Genomic DNA, 12,801 nt, shown 5'->3' on the forward strand with positions numbered 1-12,801 from the left:
GGGGGACTCCATCCTTCAGGCTGCCGCACACTTAAGACATCAGGGTGACTGGTTTTCCTCACAGGCACTGGCACTATGGATGCAATCCTCCCATCCTGGTGCGTGCGTGCGTGCATGTGTCTGTGTGTGTACATTACATAAAGTACACACACACACGATTTTGGCACCTAAGGACTAATTTTAATTGCATGTTAGACCTCCTATTACAACAGGGATGTTAAAGACTTTTTTTTAAAGATTGTTTTACATTGATTTTTAGAGACAGAGGAAGGCAGAGGGAGAGAAACATCGATGTGAGAGTGAGACATGGATCAGCTGCCTCCTGCGCGCCCTCTACTGGGTGTCGGGCCTGCAACCTGGGCGCGTGCCCTGACCGGGAGTTGAACCGGCAACCTTTTGATGCACAGGACAGTGCCCAACAAACTGAGCCACATGGGCCAGGGCTTGATGCTCTTCACTTGGAGAAAACTGGCTCCAGCAGTGAGGTGAGAACCAAAATTTGGTTAAGGAACTTGAACAATTTAAGTGAACATCATGTTTCTGTAAATATGTCCCTTACCTTTGGAATCTTTCCTTGGGATCATTTTGGATTACAGGCTTTTCATAGCCCCCCACATTCAATATTTGCTGTGTGTGGGAGTTCTCATCAGCAGTTGGTTCCTGAAATTATACCCCAGACATCTCTGAGACATAACAACTTTCCATCAGCAAAACATACCCATGCCATTCTGTTTGTTCTGCCCCAAATTTGGTACCAGCTACAGTCCCGGGAGCCCAGGTTTCTCTCCACGGAGGGTATTGTAAAGACCCAAAGCTGGGTGCTATTAACCCTCAGATGGTTCTGCAGGCATGGGCAGGGTGACACTCAAAGTCATGAATAGGCCCTGGCCGGTTTGGCTCAGCGGTTAGAGCGTCGGCCTGCGGTCCGGAGAGACCCAGGTTCGGTTCCCGCTAAGGGCACGTACCTCGGTTGCAGTTTGTCCCCGGCCCTTGTTGGTTGTGCGGGTGGCGACCACTCGATGTGTCCCTTTCACATCGATGTTTCTCTCTCTCTCTGTTCCTCTCTCTCCCTTCCACTCTACCTGAACAAAGAATGGAAAAATGTCCTCGGGTGAGGATGATAAAAAAAAAAAAGTCATGAATAGCATTGGTGGTATAGTGGTGAGCATAGCTGCCTTCCAAAGTCATGAATAAATGCTAATGTGTCCAATTTTAAAACTCCACTAAGAAAAATAGATTTCTAATGCAAGAGCATTTAAATCAGCGTTATCAAAATATTGATATATAAAGTATCCATCTTTGCCTCCCATCAAAACATGTTTAGATAGCCTTAAATTTAAACTTAACTTTTTAAACTTAATAAAATTTAAGCTTTATAAACTTTTATACTTTATAAAACTTTAACTTTTTCCAACTTATGGCTTCATTTTAAAAACCTCATATAGCCCTGGCTGGTTTGGCTCAGCGGTTAGAGCGTTGGCCTGCGGTCCAGAGAGACCCGGGTTCGGTTCCGCTAAGGGCGCGTACCTCGGTTGCAGTTTGTCCCCGGCCCTGGGTGGTCGTGCGGGTGGCAGCCACTCGATGTGTCCCTTCACGTCGATGTTTCTCTCTCTCTCCCTTCCTCACTCTCTCCCTCTCACTCTATCCGTACAAAAAAAAAATGGAAAATATCCTCGGGTGAGGATGAAAAAAAAAAACAAACACCTCATATATGAGCCTGCCCAGCGTGGCTTAGTGGATTGAGCGACGTCCCACGGACTGAGAAGTCCTGGTTCTATTCCAGGTCAGGGCACATGCCCGGGTTTGGGGCTTGATGCCCAGTAGGGGGCGTGCAGGAGGCAGCTGATCAATGTTTCTCACATAGATGTTTCTATCTCTCTTCCCTTCCTCTCTAAAAAATCAGTAAAAACATATTTTTTAAAAGTTCACATATGAAAATTATAAGATGCTTTTTGGCCAGGGTGTAGAGGACCATATTCGTCATCCACCCTGGGGGACTTTGAGAGCAACAGGGGATGCTGCTGACAATTACACTAAAACAGCAGACAACAGGAACTGTCCCGGCCAAACCAGGATTTACAGCCCCTACCAGTGGGCTGTAGTTTAAAACTTTTAAAGTTAACTTACATACTTATAAAGTATATACTTACATAAAGTTAATCTACCTATTTATATAACATATTCTTAACTTAAATCATAAGTACTAATTTTCACATTGCATGCTTTTAAAATAAAAAGAGCGAGTTCAATCATCAGGAGGTTTGCTTGCTTCTAAGCATGCAGCCAAACCTATTCAAATGTATTCAGATCTTCACAGTAAAGTCTTGTGCTCACAGCAAACTTCACTCAGTAAAAACTTCATTACCTAAAATAGGCAACACCAAGTTATTTCATGAAATCTGTCTCCATAAATAAGCCAAGAACTGCTAGCAGGCTCCTTTGTCAGAGGCTATTAGCATTTGTTGGATGGCTTTAGGCGTTCTTCTGTAGGATTTACTGCCTGATTTGGGATCTCAGTGGGGCCCCCAAATGGACCATTTATCACATTTTGTCTATGTCACCTACATAGACATCTACATCTACAAGCTGTACAGTATAAAAAACCTCACTACCTTGGAAGTGTCAACCATCTGCCCATCTATTCCACCCAGCTTCATTAATTCAGCAACTAAAAAGCAACGGCTTGGAGTGAAAACTCTAAATATAGAAAATCAAAACAAAACTTAGAGGGAATATTGATTTATCTAAACTTCTGTCTTTTAAAAAAAACTTGTAAGCACTGTTTGAGGGTATTGTTAACAATCATCTTGGTTGCTGTGGCTACTTTGGCTTAGCGGTCAGAGTGTTGGCCCTCAGACCGAAGTCGAGGGTTCAGTTCTGGTCAAGGGCACGTACCTTGGTTGCGATTCCATCCCTGGCCCTGGTCAGAATCATGTCGAAGGCAACCAGTCGATGTGTATCTCTGACATCGATCTCTCTCTCTCTCTCTCTTTTTTTTTTTTTTTATCCTCACCAGAGGACATTTTTTGTTCAGATAGAGTGGGAGGGAGAGAGAGGAAGAGAGAGAGAGAAACATCAATGTAAAAGGGACACATCGAGTGGCCGCCACCCGCATGACCCAACCAGGGCCAGGGACAAACTGCAACCAAGGCACGCGCCCTTAGCTGGAACCAAACCCGGGTCTCTCTGGACCGCAGGCCGACGCTCCAACCGCTGAGCCAAACCAGCCAAGGCGCTCGCTCTCACTCTCTCTCTCTCTCTCTCTCTCTTTCTCTCCCCCCCACCCCTTCCCTTCCCCTCACCCCGCACCACTTTATCTGAAAATCAATGGAAAAAGGTCCTCGGGTGAGGATTTAAAAAAAATAAATCATCTTGGTTGTTACCTTTTTCTAGAGATCAAATTATATGAGTCATTGTTTATGCTCCATGGCCAGTTTTTAGGAAGATGACTGTCAATCACATACTCAAACGTTACGGACCAACCACATAACCTCTCTGTTTGTCAGAGTTTTCCAGAAAAGCAGAACCAATAGGATGTGTACACATAGAGAGACTTAGTTTCGGGAACTGGCTCACACACAGGGTAGGCTGGTAGGCCCCTGGGAGACCCAGGGAAGAGCTGATGTTGTCGCTTAGGTCCAAAGGCAGACTTGAGGTAGAATTCCCTCTTCCTGGGGCTTTTCTCCTAAGGACTTCAGCACTGTAGAGACAAATCTGCTTTCCCCAAAGTCTACTGATGTGAATATTAATCTCATCTTTAAAAATACCTTCACAGCAACATCTGGACTAGTGTTTGACCAAATACCTGGTACCATGGCCTAGCCAAGTTGACAGGTAAAGTTAACCATAGGGTGGAACTGGGGCCCTAGTCTGAGATCTTACACTTGGTGACTCCTAGGGGCTGCCTCCAACAGAGACAAGCCTAGGTTCCCACACCCCCACAGGGTGGCTTGGCCATTTTATAGTTGAGAAAACCAAGTCCTAAATAAAGTTCAGTGAGTTAGTACCAATAAGTCAGGACAAGCTCTTTCCACTGTAACTCCTATCTCCACCGGGGCCTGAATTCAAGATTTATACATTCTCATTTCACTTATTTGGAATATTACAGCCAAGCCTGAGCCTATTCAAACCAGAAACTGTAGGCCAAGGAAATAAACTTTTCTCCGGGTTGAACTTGCACATTCCCGTCTCGCCCCTCCCATAACCCAGCCAGTGGACGCACACACAGGGACTTCTCTTCGAAAAGTGCTTTATTTAATAAGATCTAAGTCAGGTGCACTAAAACATATCAAAATGTTACAGAAATTCACGGCTCCCTATGAGACTTTGTCAAATTATGTGAAGATACCTAAACACATCAATTTATAAATTCAGAACCAAACATTAAACCAGGTCATGTACCTTTGCTAAAAGTCAAGTTATGATTCAGAACACTTCACAAAGCTAAAACAAGTGGAGGAAACCCTTCAGAAACACTAGCAAAAACACACGGGTAACCATCAGCCTGGGAAACAGGTCTGCGACCTGCTGGGAAGGCTCAAAAGTAAGCGGAGGCTTCCCTTCACAGCTTGTCCGTGTCTTGTGCTGTTAAAACACAGGGGGCGCTGTAACCTCCCGTGACAAGGTAACCGCTTTCAGTTACATCTGAAAGGAGTGCCACATTGATTTTTATTTGCATCTGGATAGGAGATCATTTCCCATCGCATCTGATTCAAGCAAGGCTCTGTGTAAACAACTTAAGAAGGGTCTCGACAGGCTGCTGCATCTGGGGCACTCCAGACCTCTGTCTCCTATCTCAGCTCCGTATCGTGGCTTGGTCCCTAGGAGGCTCTGAAATTCCCTGGTTCATATAGAAACGCATGTCTTGGAGATGCATCGATGACACGTGTTCTCCGTGTGCAGAGCTTTGAAATAACTGGGGTTTTTCGTTTGTCCGTTTTTTGAAGAGAGATTCTCTTTTCTCAAAACAGCTTCTTGCCCTTCTGTGGCCCGTTCCACCCTCCTGACGCTCTGAAATAACCTCCCAACTCCGCAGAAAAGGATTCCTGCCAAGACGTGTTTGCATCGGAGAACGGTTATTACTATTTTGTCATTTCTACACTGATGATAAAATGTCTTTATCTGAAGATCTCCAGGAGAGAGTACGGTTCTCTTTCTAGTAGGGAAGACAGAAGGGTGAAAATACTTCTCCTTGAAGTCTCAGACCAAAATCTCAACCTCAGGTCTCAGCATTTTTCACGTGGACGGGTGGCCAATCTGAGATCCTCACACCTCAACCTCAACTCCCAGTTCAAGTCTGTGGGCCTGGAGACCAGCGTGCACGTTCCTCACCAGTGCGCGGCCACGCCCACCCTTTGTGCTTTTCAGTCCCTCCCCCCCCCACCCCTGCCCCCTCTAACTCATTCCCTTCCCACTAATGTGATCACAGAGAATGTGACCTTGTGCCTAATTCCACCATCACCTTGGGGACCCAACCCCCTTCCTAGCCAGATGGACTCAGGTTTTTCTTCATTTGATCACCTTGTAATACAAGCCCCCGGTGAAAGAAAGCAGTAGTGGCCATACTGCTTTTCACAAGTTAGGGGGTAAAAAAAACTATAAATCGGCCTTTGTTCTTCGCACGATTTCAGGTTCATTGCACACAATTACGTAAACCCACACAAATCAGTGGAGAAGTTCAAAGCTGCAGGGCCATGTGATACCAATGAGAAAATCCAGCTCCACACCGTGGAGGAGCGTCTGTGTCAGCTGCTGCTGTTTCAAAGAACCTTTCCAAAATTCCTGCTCGGTTATTAAGGATGTGAGAAATTATCTCTGAACAGGCCGGGCCAAGCTGGAAATGTGTGGCCAGCAGTAAATGGAATGTATTGTGTAAGATACGATTTCCCTCATTTCCATCCCAACCCCCCATCTTTAAAGAGCCAAGTAGAGCTTAGTATTTCCTTCGAAAGGGATCTGGCAAACCTGACATTTTACATTTCCACACTTAACACTACCGTAGTGCTAGTGCAAATTAAAGAGAACTTTTATAAACCAGGAAAAGCTGTCCAATGAAAGTTAGTGGTTAGTATTTGCTTGGTGGAAATTCTTCTCCCCGGTTCTCCAAGGAGAGTTATTGGGGCCAACAAAGTCTTTGAGCACGCAACATAAAAATAACTGGAAGAGTTTTCCAACTCATTTCTCATATGCAAAACTCAGGAAGCACGTTTGTATTCGCAAAACTGCTCTTTCTCATTGGTGACAAAGGAAGCCTTCCCTCCACCCTTTGTCCTCGATTCTGTGCATTTTGCAAAGCCCACTGAGGTGTTTGAGACTCAGGGCCTCCGGATTTCCACTGGGCTGGCGGTGCTGTCCCAACAAAGGTCGTTGGTTTGACTGGCAAAATGCCAGATGGCAGCATGCCATCTTTTTGAAAGTTAACAATAAGACCACAGCTGTGAGCTATCTAAAGAGGCCACAAAGGCCACAGGGGTGGGAAGGGAGCAGGTGGGACATGGGGCAAGAACAGCTCTGCTGCAAAGCTCCACCTTCCTTGCAGGTACGGATCAGTGGTTCTCTTTCCCTCAACTGGCCAGCTCTTCAAACATTCTTGGAGAGGGCGTGGAGAAGAGATGGGAAGCGTCCCTACCCCAACAAAATTCAGACACCTGCTGTCAGGAGCTCCTGGCTTTGCCTGGTTGATCTCCCCGGCCAGGCACCCTTCTCCAAGCATCTGTCTGTCCTTCTTCAAACAGTATCAGTCACACGGGCATCCAGGTGCCCCGCAAGCTTTCCGACGCAGGCCACAGGGGACAGACTCTCCCTGCGTTTTTTCCCCAGCTGGGGTCTGCTCTGAAGATCACCGAGGTGGCTGCACAGAGAAGCTGAAAGAGAAGCTCTGTCCTCCCTCTGCACCTGCGCAGGGCAGCCCAAAGCGCTGCCCTGAACCACACTCGGTCAGCAGCAGGACAAGTCCTCGTTCTTGGAGTCCCTCTCCACAAGGCAAGGACACCTTGCAAGAATCCAGCCTTGGAAAGAATAAAGCCTTGACTCCAGACACACAGAAGTGCAGCTTCAAGTGCAGGAGCCCCTTGACGATGTGAAACGGGCTGGGCCCACAGGCATGTCATGTCTGCAAGGAGCCTCTACATTTCCCTAAAGAGGCACACTTCCTGGCCACCACCAGAACAAGCCCAGGCCCGGGTCACACTAGCCGGTCAGTGCCATGTGCAAACCAGCAAGGCCTGTTTCATGAGATCCTTCCTTCAACTCGAGGAGGCACCAAAGAGTTGGGGTCAGCAGCTTGGTGGGCTGAGAGGAACATCGGGCTCCCCTCCTGTCTCCGAGAGGCGGCCATGGGCGAGGACAAGACAGAGTCCATTCTCTACAGGCATCCACATAGATCACCACATACCTCTTTGTTATTTCAAACCAAACTTTCCAGTGTACATACTTGTGGGCTTATTGCATCTACCCCACTGATGGTTTTCTTTCTCTTCCCATCAGACCTGCCCAAACACATGGGGCTGCTGCTCTGTTAACTTCCAAGGATCTCACATTCACAGGCAGACAGGGAGAATCTCTGTAATATGAGTACCCCAGTGTGAGCTTGCTGAGCCCCCTTCTCCTCCCAAACATGGGCAAACATGTGTGGCTGCTCCCAGGCACTTGAGGGGAGACATTTTTTCTTCAGGATAAAACCCCTCAGATTGGTGACTCCCCTGATTTTCCTGCCCATGAGCAGCACATCCGCCAGCCTCATGGCACTCGTGCTGGTTGCTTGGAATTTAATTGCATGTGAATATATGAGGCAGGCACGTGGACATGTACATGTGTGCGGACACGCGTGTGCACGCACACACACATTTTGGGTCCTCCTTAAAACAGAAATCAAAGATCCTTGTGAATGAAACAAAGAGAAGAGCGGGGGTCCAAGGGTGGGGAGCTGTCCACTGGCTTCCCCATCAGGCAGTACGCGGTGGCTTGTCGGGAGCTGGAGAGGCTTAAATGCTTCTGTGGAAGGAAGGCACCTGGCTTCCTGTGGGTCTTCCTCATGTCAACGGCGGCCACTGTGGTGTCTGGATCCCCTCTGACCTGTGGCTCAGATGGTCTCTGGGGTCTCGGCTATCTCCTCCAGCCTCTGCCGAATCATGAGCCGCAGCACAGTGTACCTGGGGACAGAAACACCCGTGGTGGAGAGCAGAAAGCAACACACACCTCCTCTTGACCTTACTTCCCAACCCAGGTCACAGTGTGGGCCACTGTCCTGTCCCTTTGCTTCGGTCAGAGGCCCACCCTTTAGCCACATGGCTGCTTGTGTTCATTTCCACAGGATGAGAGGGACTGAGGGGCTAACTCCAAACCAGATTATTTTACTATAGTTAGAAAGTCTGGCAGAGAAGGATGAGAGGAAGAAATAACAACAGAAACAATAATAAGGGTTCCGTTACCTGAGTGCTTACTATGCCCAAGGCACTGCGCAGACCTTCATATGCACCATAGCATATAACCCTCACCTCGGCTAGCCCGCATGAAATGACCATTATTTGACTATTGGGTGGGGGGCTACAAAAATGACACTTCATATGATTCAACCTGATATCAGTTCCTGCATTTTGCAGAAGAGGGGCCATAGCCACTCCAGGCATGGAGGTCCAGGCTCGTTGATGCGCAGGTATCTCCACCCCTTCCCCGAACTATGGCAACGCAAATACTGGAGTAGGCACCCTTGTGCGAGGCAAAGGGGGACATATTTTATGCTCAGGGCTGTGCACTGCACAGCAGAAGTTATTTTTAAAGTTTGATGCACACCCTGGCTGGTTTTGCTCAGTGGTTAGAGCATCAGCCCACAGACCAAAGAGTCGCAGGTTTGATTCTGGTCAAGGGCACGTACCTCAGTTGCGGTTTGATCCCTGGCCCTGGTTGGGGTCATGCAGGAGGCAACCTGTCAAAGTGTCTGTCACATCAATGTTTCCCTCTCCCCATCTCTCTCTCTCCCTCCCACTCTATCTGAAGATCAATGAAAAAATATCCCCAGGTGAGAATTAAAGAAAAAAAAGTTTGGTGCATGGTAAGTATTCAATAAATGTTAACTATTACCATGGTTGTTATTACCATTGACACAGCAAAAATAGCATTGGCTTTATTCTCTAGTGGCAAAAATCAATCAATTGTTCCACCAGATCCAAAAAGCTCGTTCTACTTTATGACTGTGCATAGCACACATACACAAAAACAATCATAAAATCCTCTCCAGAGAGAAGTTTTACTGGAGTTATCTACTGAGATGTAATTTCCACAAGAGAATGTTAAAAGTGGAGGAAGGGTTCGAGGAAAGGACTTCAGAGGTAGGCTGCTCAGGCTACTTGTCACTGCTAAGACAACCTCCCAGAACATGTCTGTCTCACATCAAAATGAGCAGCTGACCAGAGAAGCAGAAAGACCAAGACACTGAAGCTTTGAATCCAGTCGAGATCTGGATTCATCAAAGGGAAGGCCCCTGATGAAGGTCCAGAAGACCCAGGCTTATGCGGCAGCTCGGCCCCCTGCAAGGCACCTGCACAGAGAGCCCTCCCACTGAGGCCCCAGGGGAAACCCACCAGCCACCAGGGGGCCAGGCTTACTTGCGCATCAGCTTCTTCACTTCCCGATCTTCCTCCTCTTGGAGCTTTTGAATGAAGCTTTTAAGAACAGGCATCTCGAATTTTATATACTGGGCCACCTGGGGAGGAAGAAGTAAGTCTGGGGTGCCTGCCTCCCCCCGGCACTATTCAATGCCTTTTGGCGTCTCTCTCACGTAAGGCCTTGGGGAATCTGTCTGCACTGCTCCAGGATTTCCGTAAGGCAGGAGCTAAGCGTCATTCTTCACAAGGCTGGTGGTCTGCAGTGAAGGTCCCTTCGCTGACAGGACACATATCTCATAACCTGTCATTTCTCATCCCATGTATTGAATCCATGCTGAGGTGACGTCAGACACGGAACAGCACTTTCTCCTGACTCCATGATACACAGAAAGACCTGAACCCACGATATTTAATACACTCTCTGCTCTCCCTTTAGATCATTTAAGGAACCATTACTCGGAATGATAACTATGTCTCGGGTCTGAAACAAGCATCCAAATGTGAACTTGATCTTGAAAGGCTGTGGAGGTGGGGTGGCTCCGAGGTGAGCTGTTCCTTCCTCCCCCAGCAGAACCCCCACCCTACTCTGTCTCCTCTTCTCCACAGGAGAAGTGTATTTCTCTGCCCTCTTCATGCTGGACTTGGCTATGTCACCTGCTTTGGCCAATGGGATGTGTATGGACAGGCCATACAACAAATCGGAGTGCAGGCTTCAAATGAGCTTACATGGTTTGGCCTGGTCTCTTGCACCCCAGCCACCTGCCTGAAGAATACCCCGGGTAGCCACTGCCCCTTGAGCCTGGGTCTCTGAGTGAGACATGCGAGGCAGACCCTCAACCCACAGCCTAGAGCGCAGCCGCTGCCACCAGTCTGCAGAATCCTGAGCAATCCTGTCAGCGGCTAAGATTTGGGGATGTTTCTTACTGTAGTAAAAGCTGACTAATACATAAGATATGGTAAAATCACCACTAACTTCTTGAAGTTGCCAAGAGAGGATTTGCAGAAACTGTTTGGCCATCTTACAGTACCCCAGGAAGGCTCAAGACACGTATTCCATCCATGGAGACCACTTTGTTCCTCAACATTCCTCCAACAACTCCCACAGGGCATACCCTCAACCTCGTCTCTGCATCCATTCTCCTGGCCCTACAGCCATAACTGCTTCAACAAAACCTTGTACAGAATGGCAACAAAATGGGGCATGGTCCTTGACCAAAAAGGTCAAGCTCTACCCCAGGTGCAGGTAACCCCAAACAAACCCCCACCCTCCTGAGGACAGTCCATCAACTAAAAGGGGACTCACGTCATAGGTGACTTCCTCCACCTGGTCCTTCTCCATAAGGAACACTTTGGAGACCTGCTCACATGGGCCCTGGAGGATTCGGGCAATCAACGGGTAATCGGTGTTCTTCAGCTTCTGTTTTTCTGGAACCACACACAGCCAGGAGCAGCCCTGAGTTAGACTTGAGGACTTTGTCACCATAAGCTGAGGTCAACTCAGGGGCCCAGATGGACCAGGCACCTTAGGAGATGCGGCCATATAAGTCAGGAGACTGATTTGCAAATGAACAAATTCAGTAAGTGTTGTTCAATGCCACTGTTCCCTCTCCTCTCCCCAACAACACCCCCATGCCTCAAACCCTTTGGAAGATGCTACCACGGAGAAATCGGTTGTGTCTGTCCCTCGAGAATCCAGTTCCTTTTGAAGGCAGTTAGGTTTCAGGGTTTGTTTACTGACCACATCTGGCATTCCACCAGTTGTGGAGGCAAACAGCATTTGAAAGTTTCCAAATGGTAAACAACAAGCAAACGAGGAAGAGGGTGTTTTTGTTTCTAACTTGCTATTTTGAGTTAATTAAAAGTCTTCAAGCACACTGTGTTCTTCAGACTTACCACCGCTGGTATGGACCACGTACAAAGCAAACTCCTCCGCCGAATTCTCAATCTGAATCAGGAGCAAAAGATGCTTGCTGAAAGCAGGCATTGCACAGCGAACTCTGAGCCATTCCTGCCTTATCACTGCAAAGCTAAATAGATTTTAGGCTCTTTGAGTTGAAGGCTATTTACCTGCAGTTCTCAGAAGTGATAAGGAAATGGGATAGCAGATAACATCATCAGTAATAACAGACTGATTAAGAGCTAACATTTATTGGACAGGGGAGGTGTTTCTACACACTTTACATTTTAACCCACCTAATACAATGGCCCCAAAACGGAGTCCTGTTACCCTCATTTTAAAGATGAGGAAGCAGAAGCACGGGGAGCTTAAGGAAATTGCCCAACTCATCCAGCCAGCAAGTAGGTGATGGACCAGGATTTGAACCCAGAGGCTGGGCCTCGAGGCCACCAGGTGACACTGGCTTCTATTAAAATGAGAATACCTGGTCTCCCAAAGATTTACAGTAAGGGGAATGCGGAAAACATATAGAGTAACAGGACTTTAAAAACAGCCATACACTATAATTTGCACATCTATTGAAGGTTCATTTTCAAAACAGACTCCCCAACGATGTTCCAGAAGTTGATTTGTGCACAGGACCCCAAACTAGTTGTCAGGCCTGTGGTCCTTTCAGTGGCCCATAAAGCCCCCGAGGGCTGGTGCCTCTCAGGCTTCTGCGGCACCAGAGTTCCCCGCAAGCCTCGTGGAACAGGGGCTCTGGCCTCGCATCCTAGCTTCGGATTCAGACCATCTGATTCAGGGGTGGGGCCTGAGAACCTGCTTTTCTAACAAGCTCCAGGTGATGCTGATGCCTGAGGTCTAAAGAACTCAAACTTCTGCCTAGTTTGCTCTCACGACACGCTCGCCACAACCCCCACCTCCGCACCCCTGGCCCCGTCTGAGGCCAGCACAGGGAACTTGCCTTAAATTTGTTGAGCAGCAGCTTCAGGACCTGTGGGGTGGTCATGGTGCTGTTGATGCGGACGTTGGTGACGGAGCCATAGGCCGGGGTAAACACTGACGTCTGTCAAACAGAGGGGTCCAGCTCAGAGTGGGAGTGGGACAAGGATGGGGTCTAACACCCAGGAGTCCCACCCGGTCACCTGAGGTAAAGGACACAGGGACAATCGCACTCAGTCTGTGCCCTGCCAGCCTCTGAATAACAAACGACCCTCAGCTGTGCCTCACTCGGAGCTCGAAGGGAATGAGATCTCCAAGTGGCAGGGCTGGGGAGGCGGAGAGGGCTACATAGGGAGGCCC

General features: G+C 48.1%; 1 protein-coding gene across 2 annotated transcripts in view; it reads right to left on the reverse strand.

Annotated features, from left to right (window-relative positions):
- Positions 1-3,424: 3,424 nt before the first annotated feature.
- The window catches only part of RASSF2 (Ras association domain family member 2), a 38,922-nt gene continuing 29,545 nt past the window's right edge, over positions 3,425-12,801 (reverse strand). The window contains exons 7-11 of one of the 2 annotated variants that reach the window (XM_036246056.1): positions 12,464-12,565; positions 11,496-11,547; positions 10,906-11,027; positions 9,603-9,700; positions 3,425-8,150 (exon numbers count right to left, since the gene is read on the reverse strand). In XM_036246056.1, coding sequence (XP_036101949.1) covers positions 8,081-8,150; positions 9,603-9,700; positions 10,906-11,027; positions 11,496-11,547; positions 12,464-12,565 — 444 coding nt within the window. In that variant the 3' untranslated portion in view covers positions 3,425-8,080. The remainder of the gene's footprint in view (positions 8,151-9,602; positions 9,701-10,905; positions 11,028-11,495; positions 11,548-12,463; positions 12,566-12,801) is intronic. The other variant, XM_036246055.1, reaches the window with a different exon arrangement.

The sequence above is a fragment of the Molossus molossus genome, unplaced genomic scaffold (assembly GCF_014108415.1).
Source record: "Molossus molossus isolate mMolMol1 unplaced genomic scaffold, mMolMol1.p scaffold_m16_p_6, whole genome shotgun sequence".
NCBI classification, from domain to species: Eukaryota; Metazoa; Chordata; class Mammalia; order Chiroptera; family Molossidae; genus Molossus; species Molossus molossus.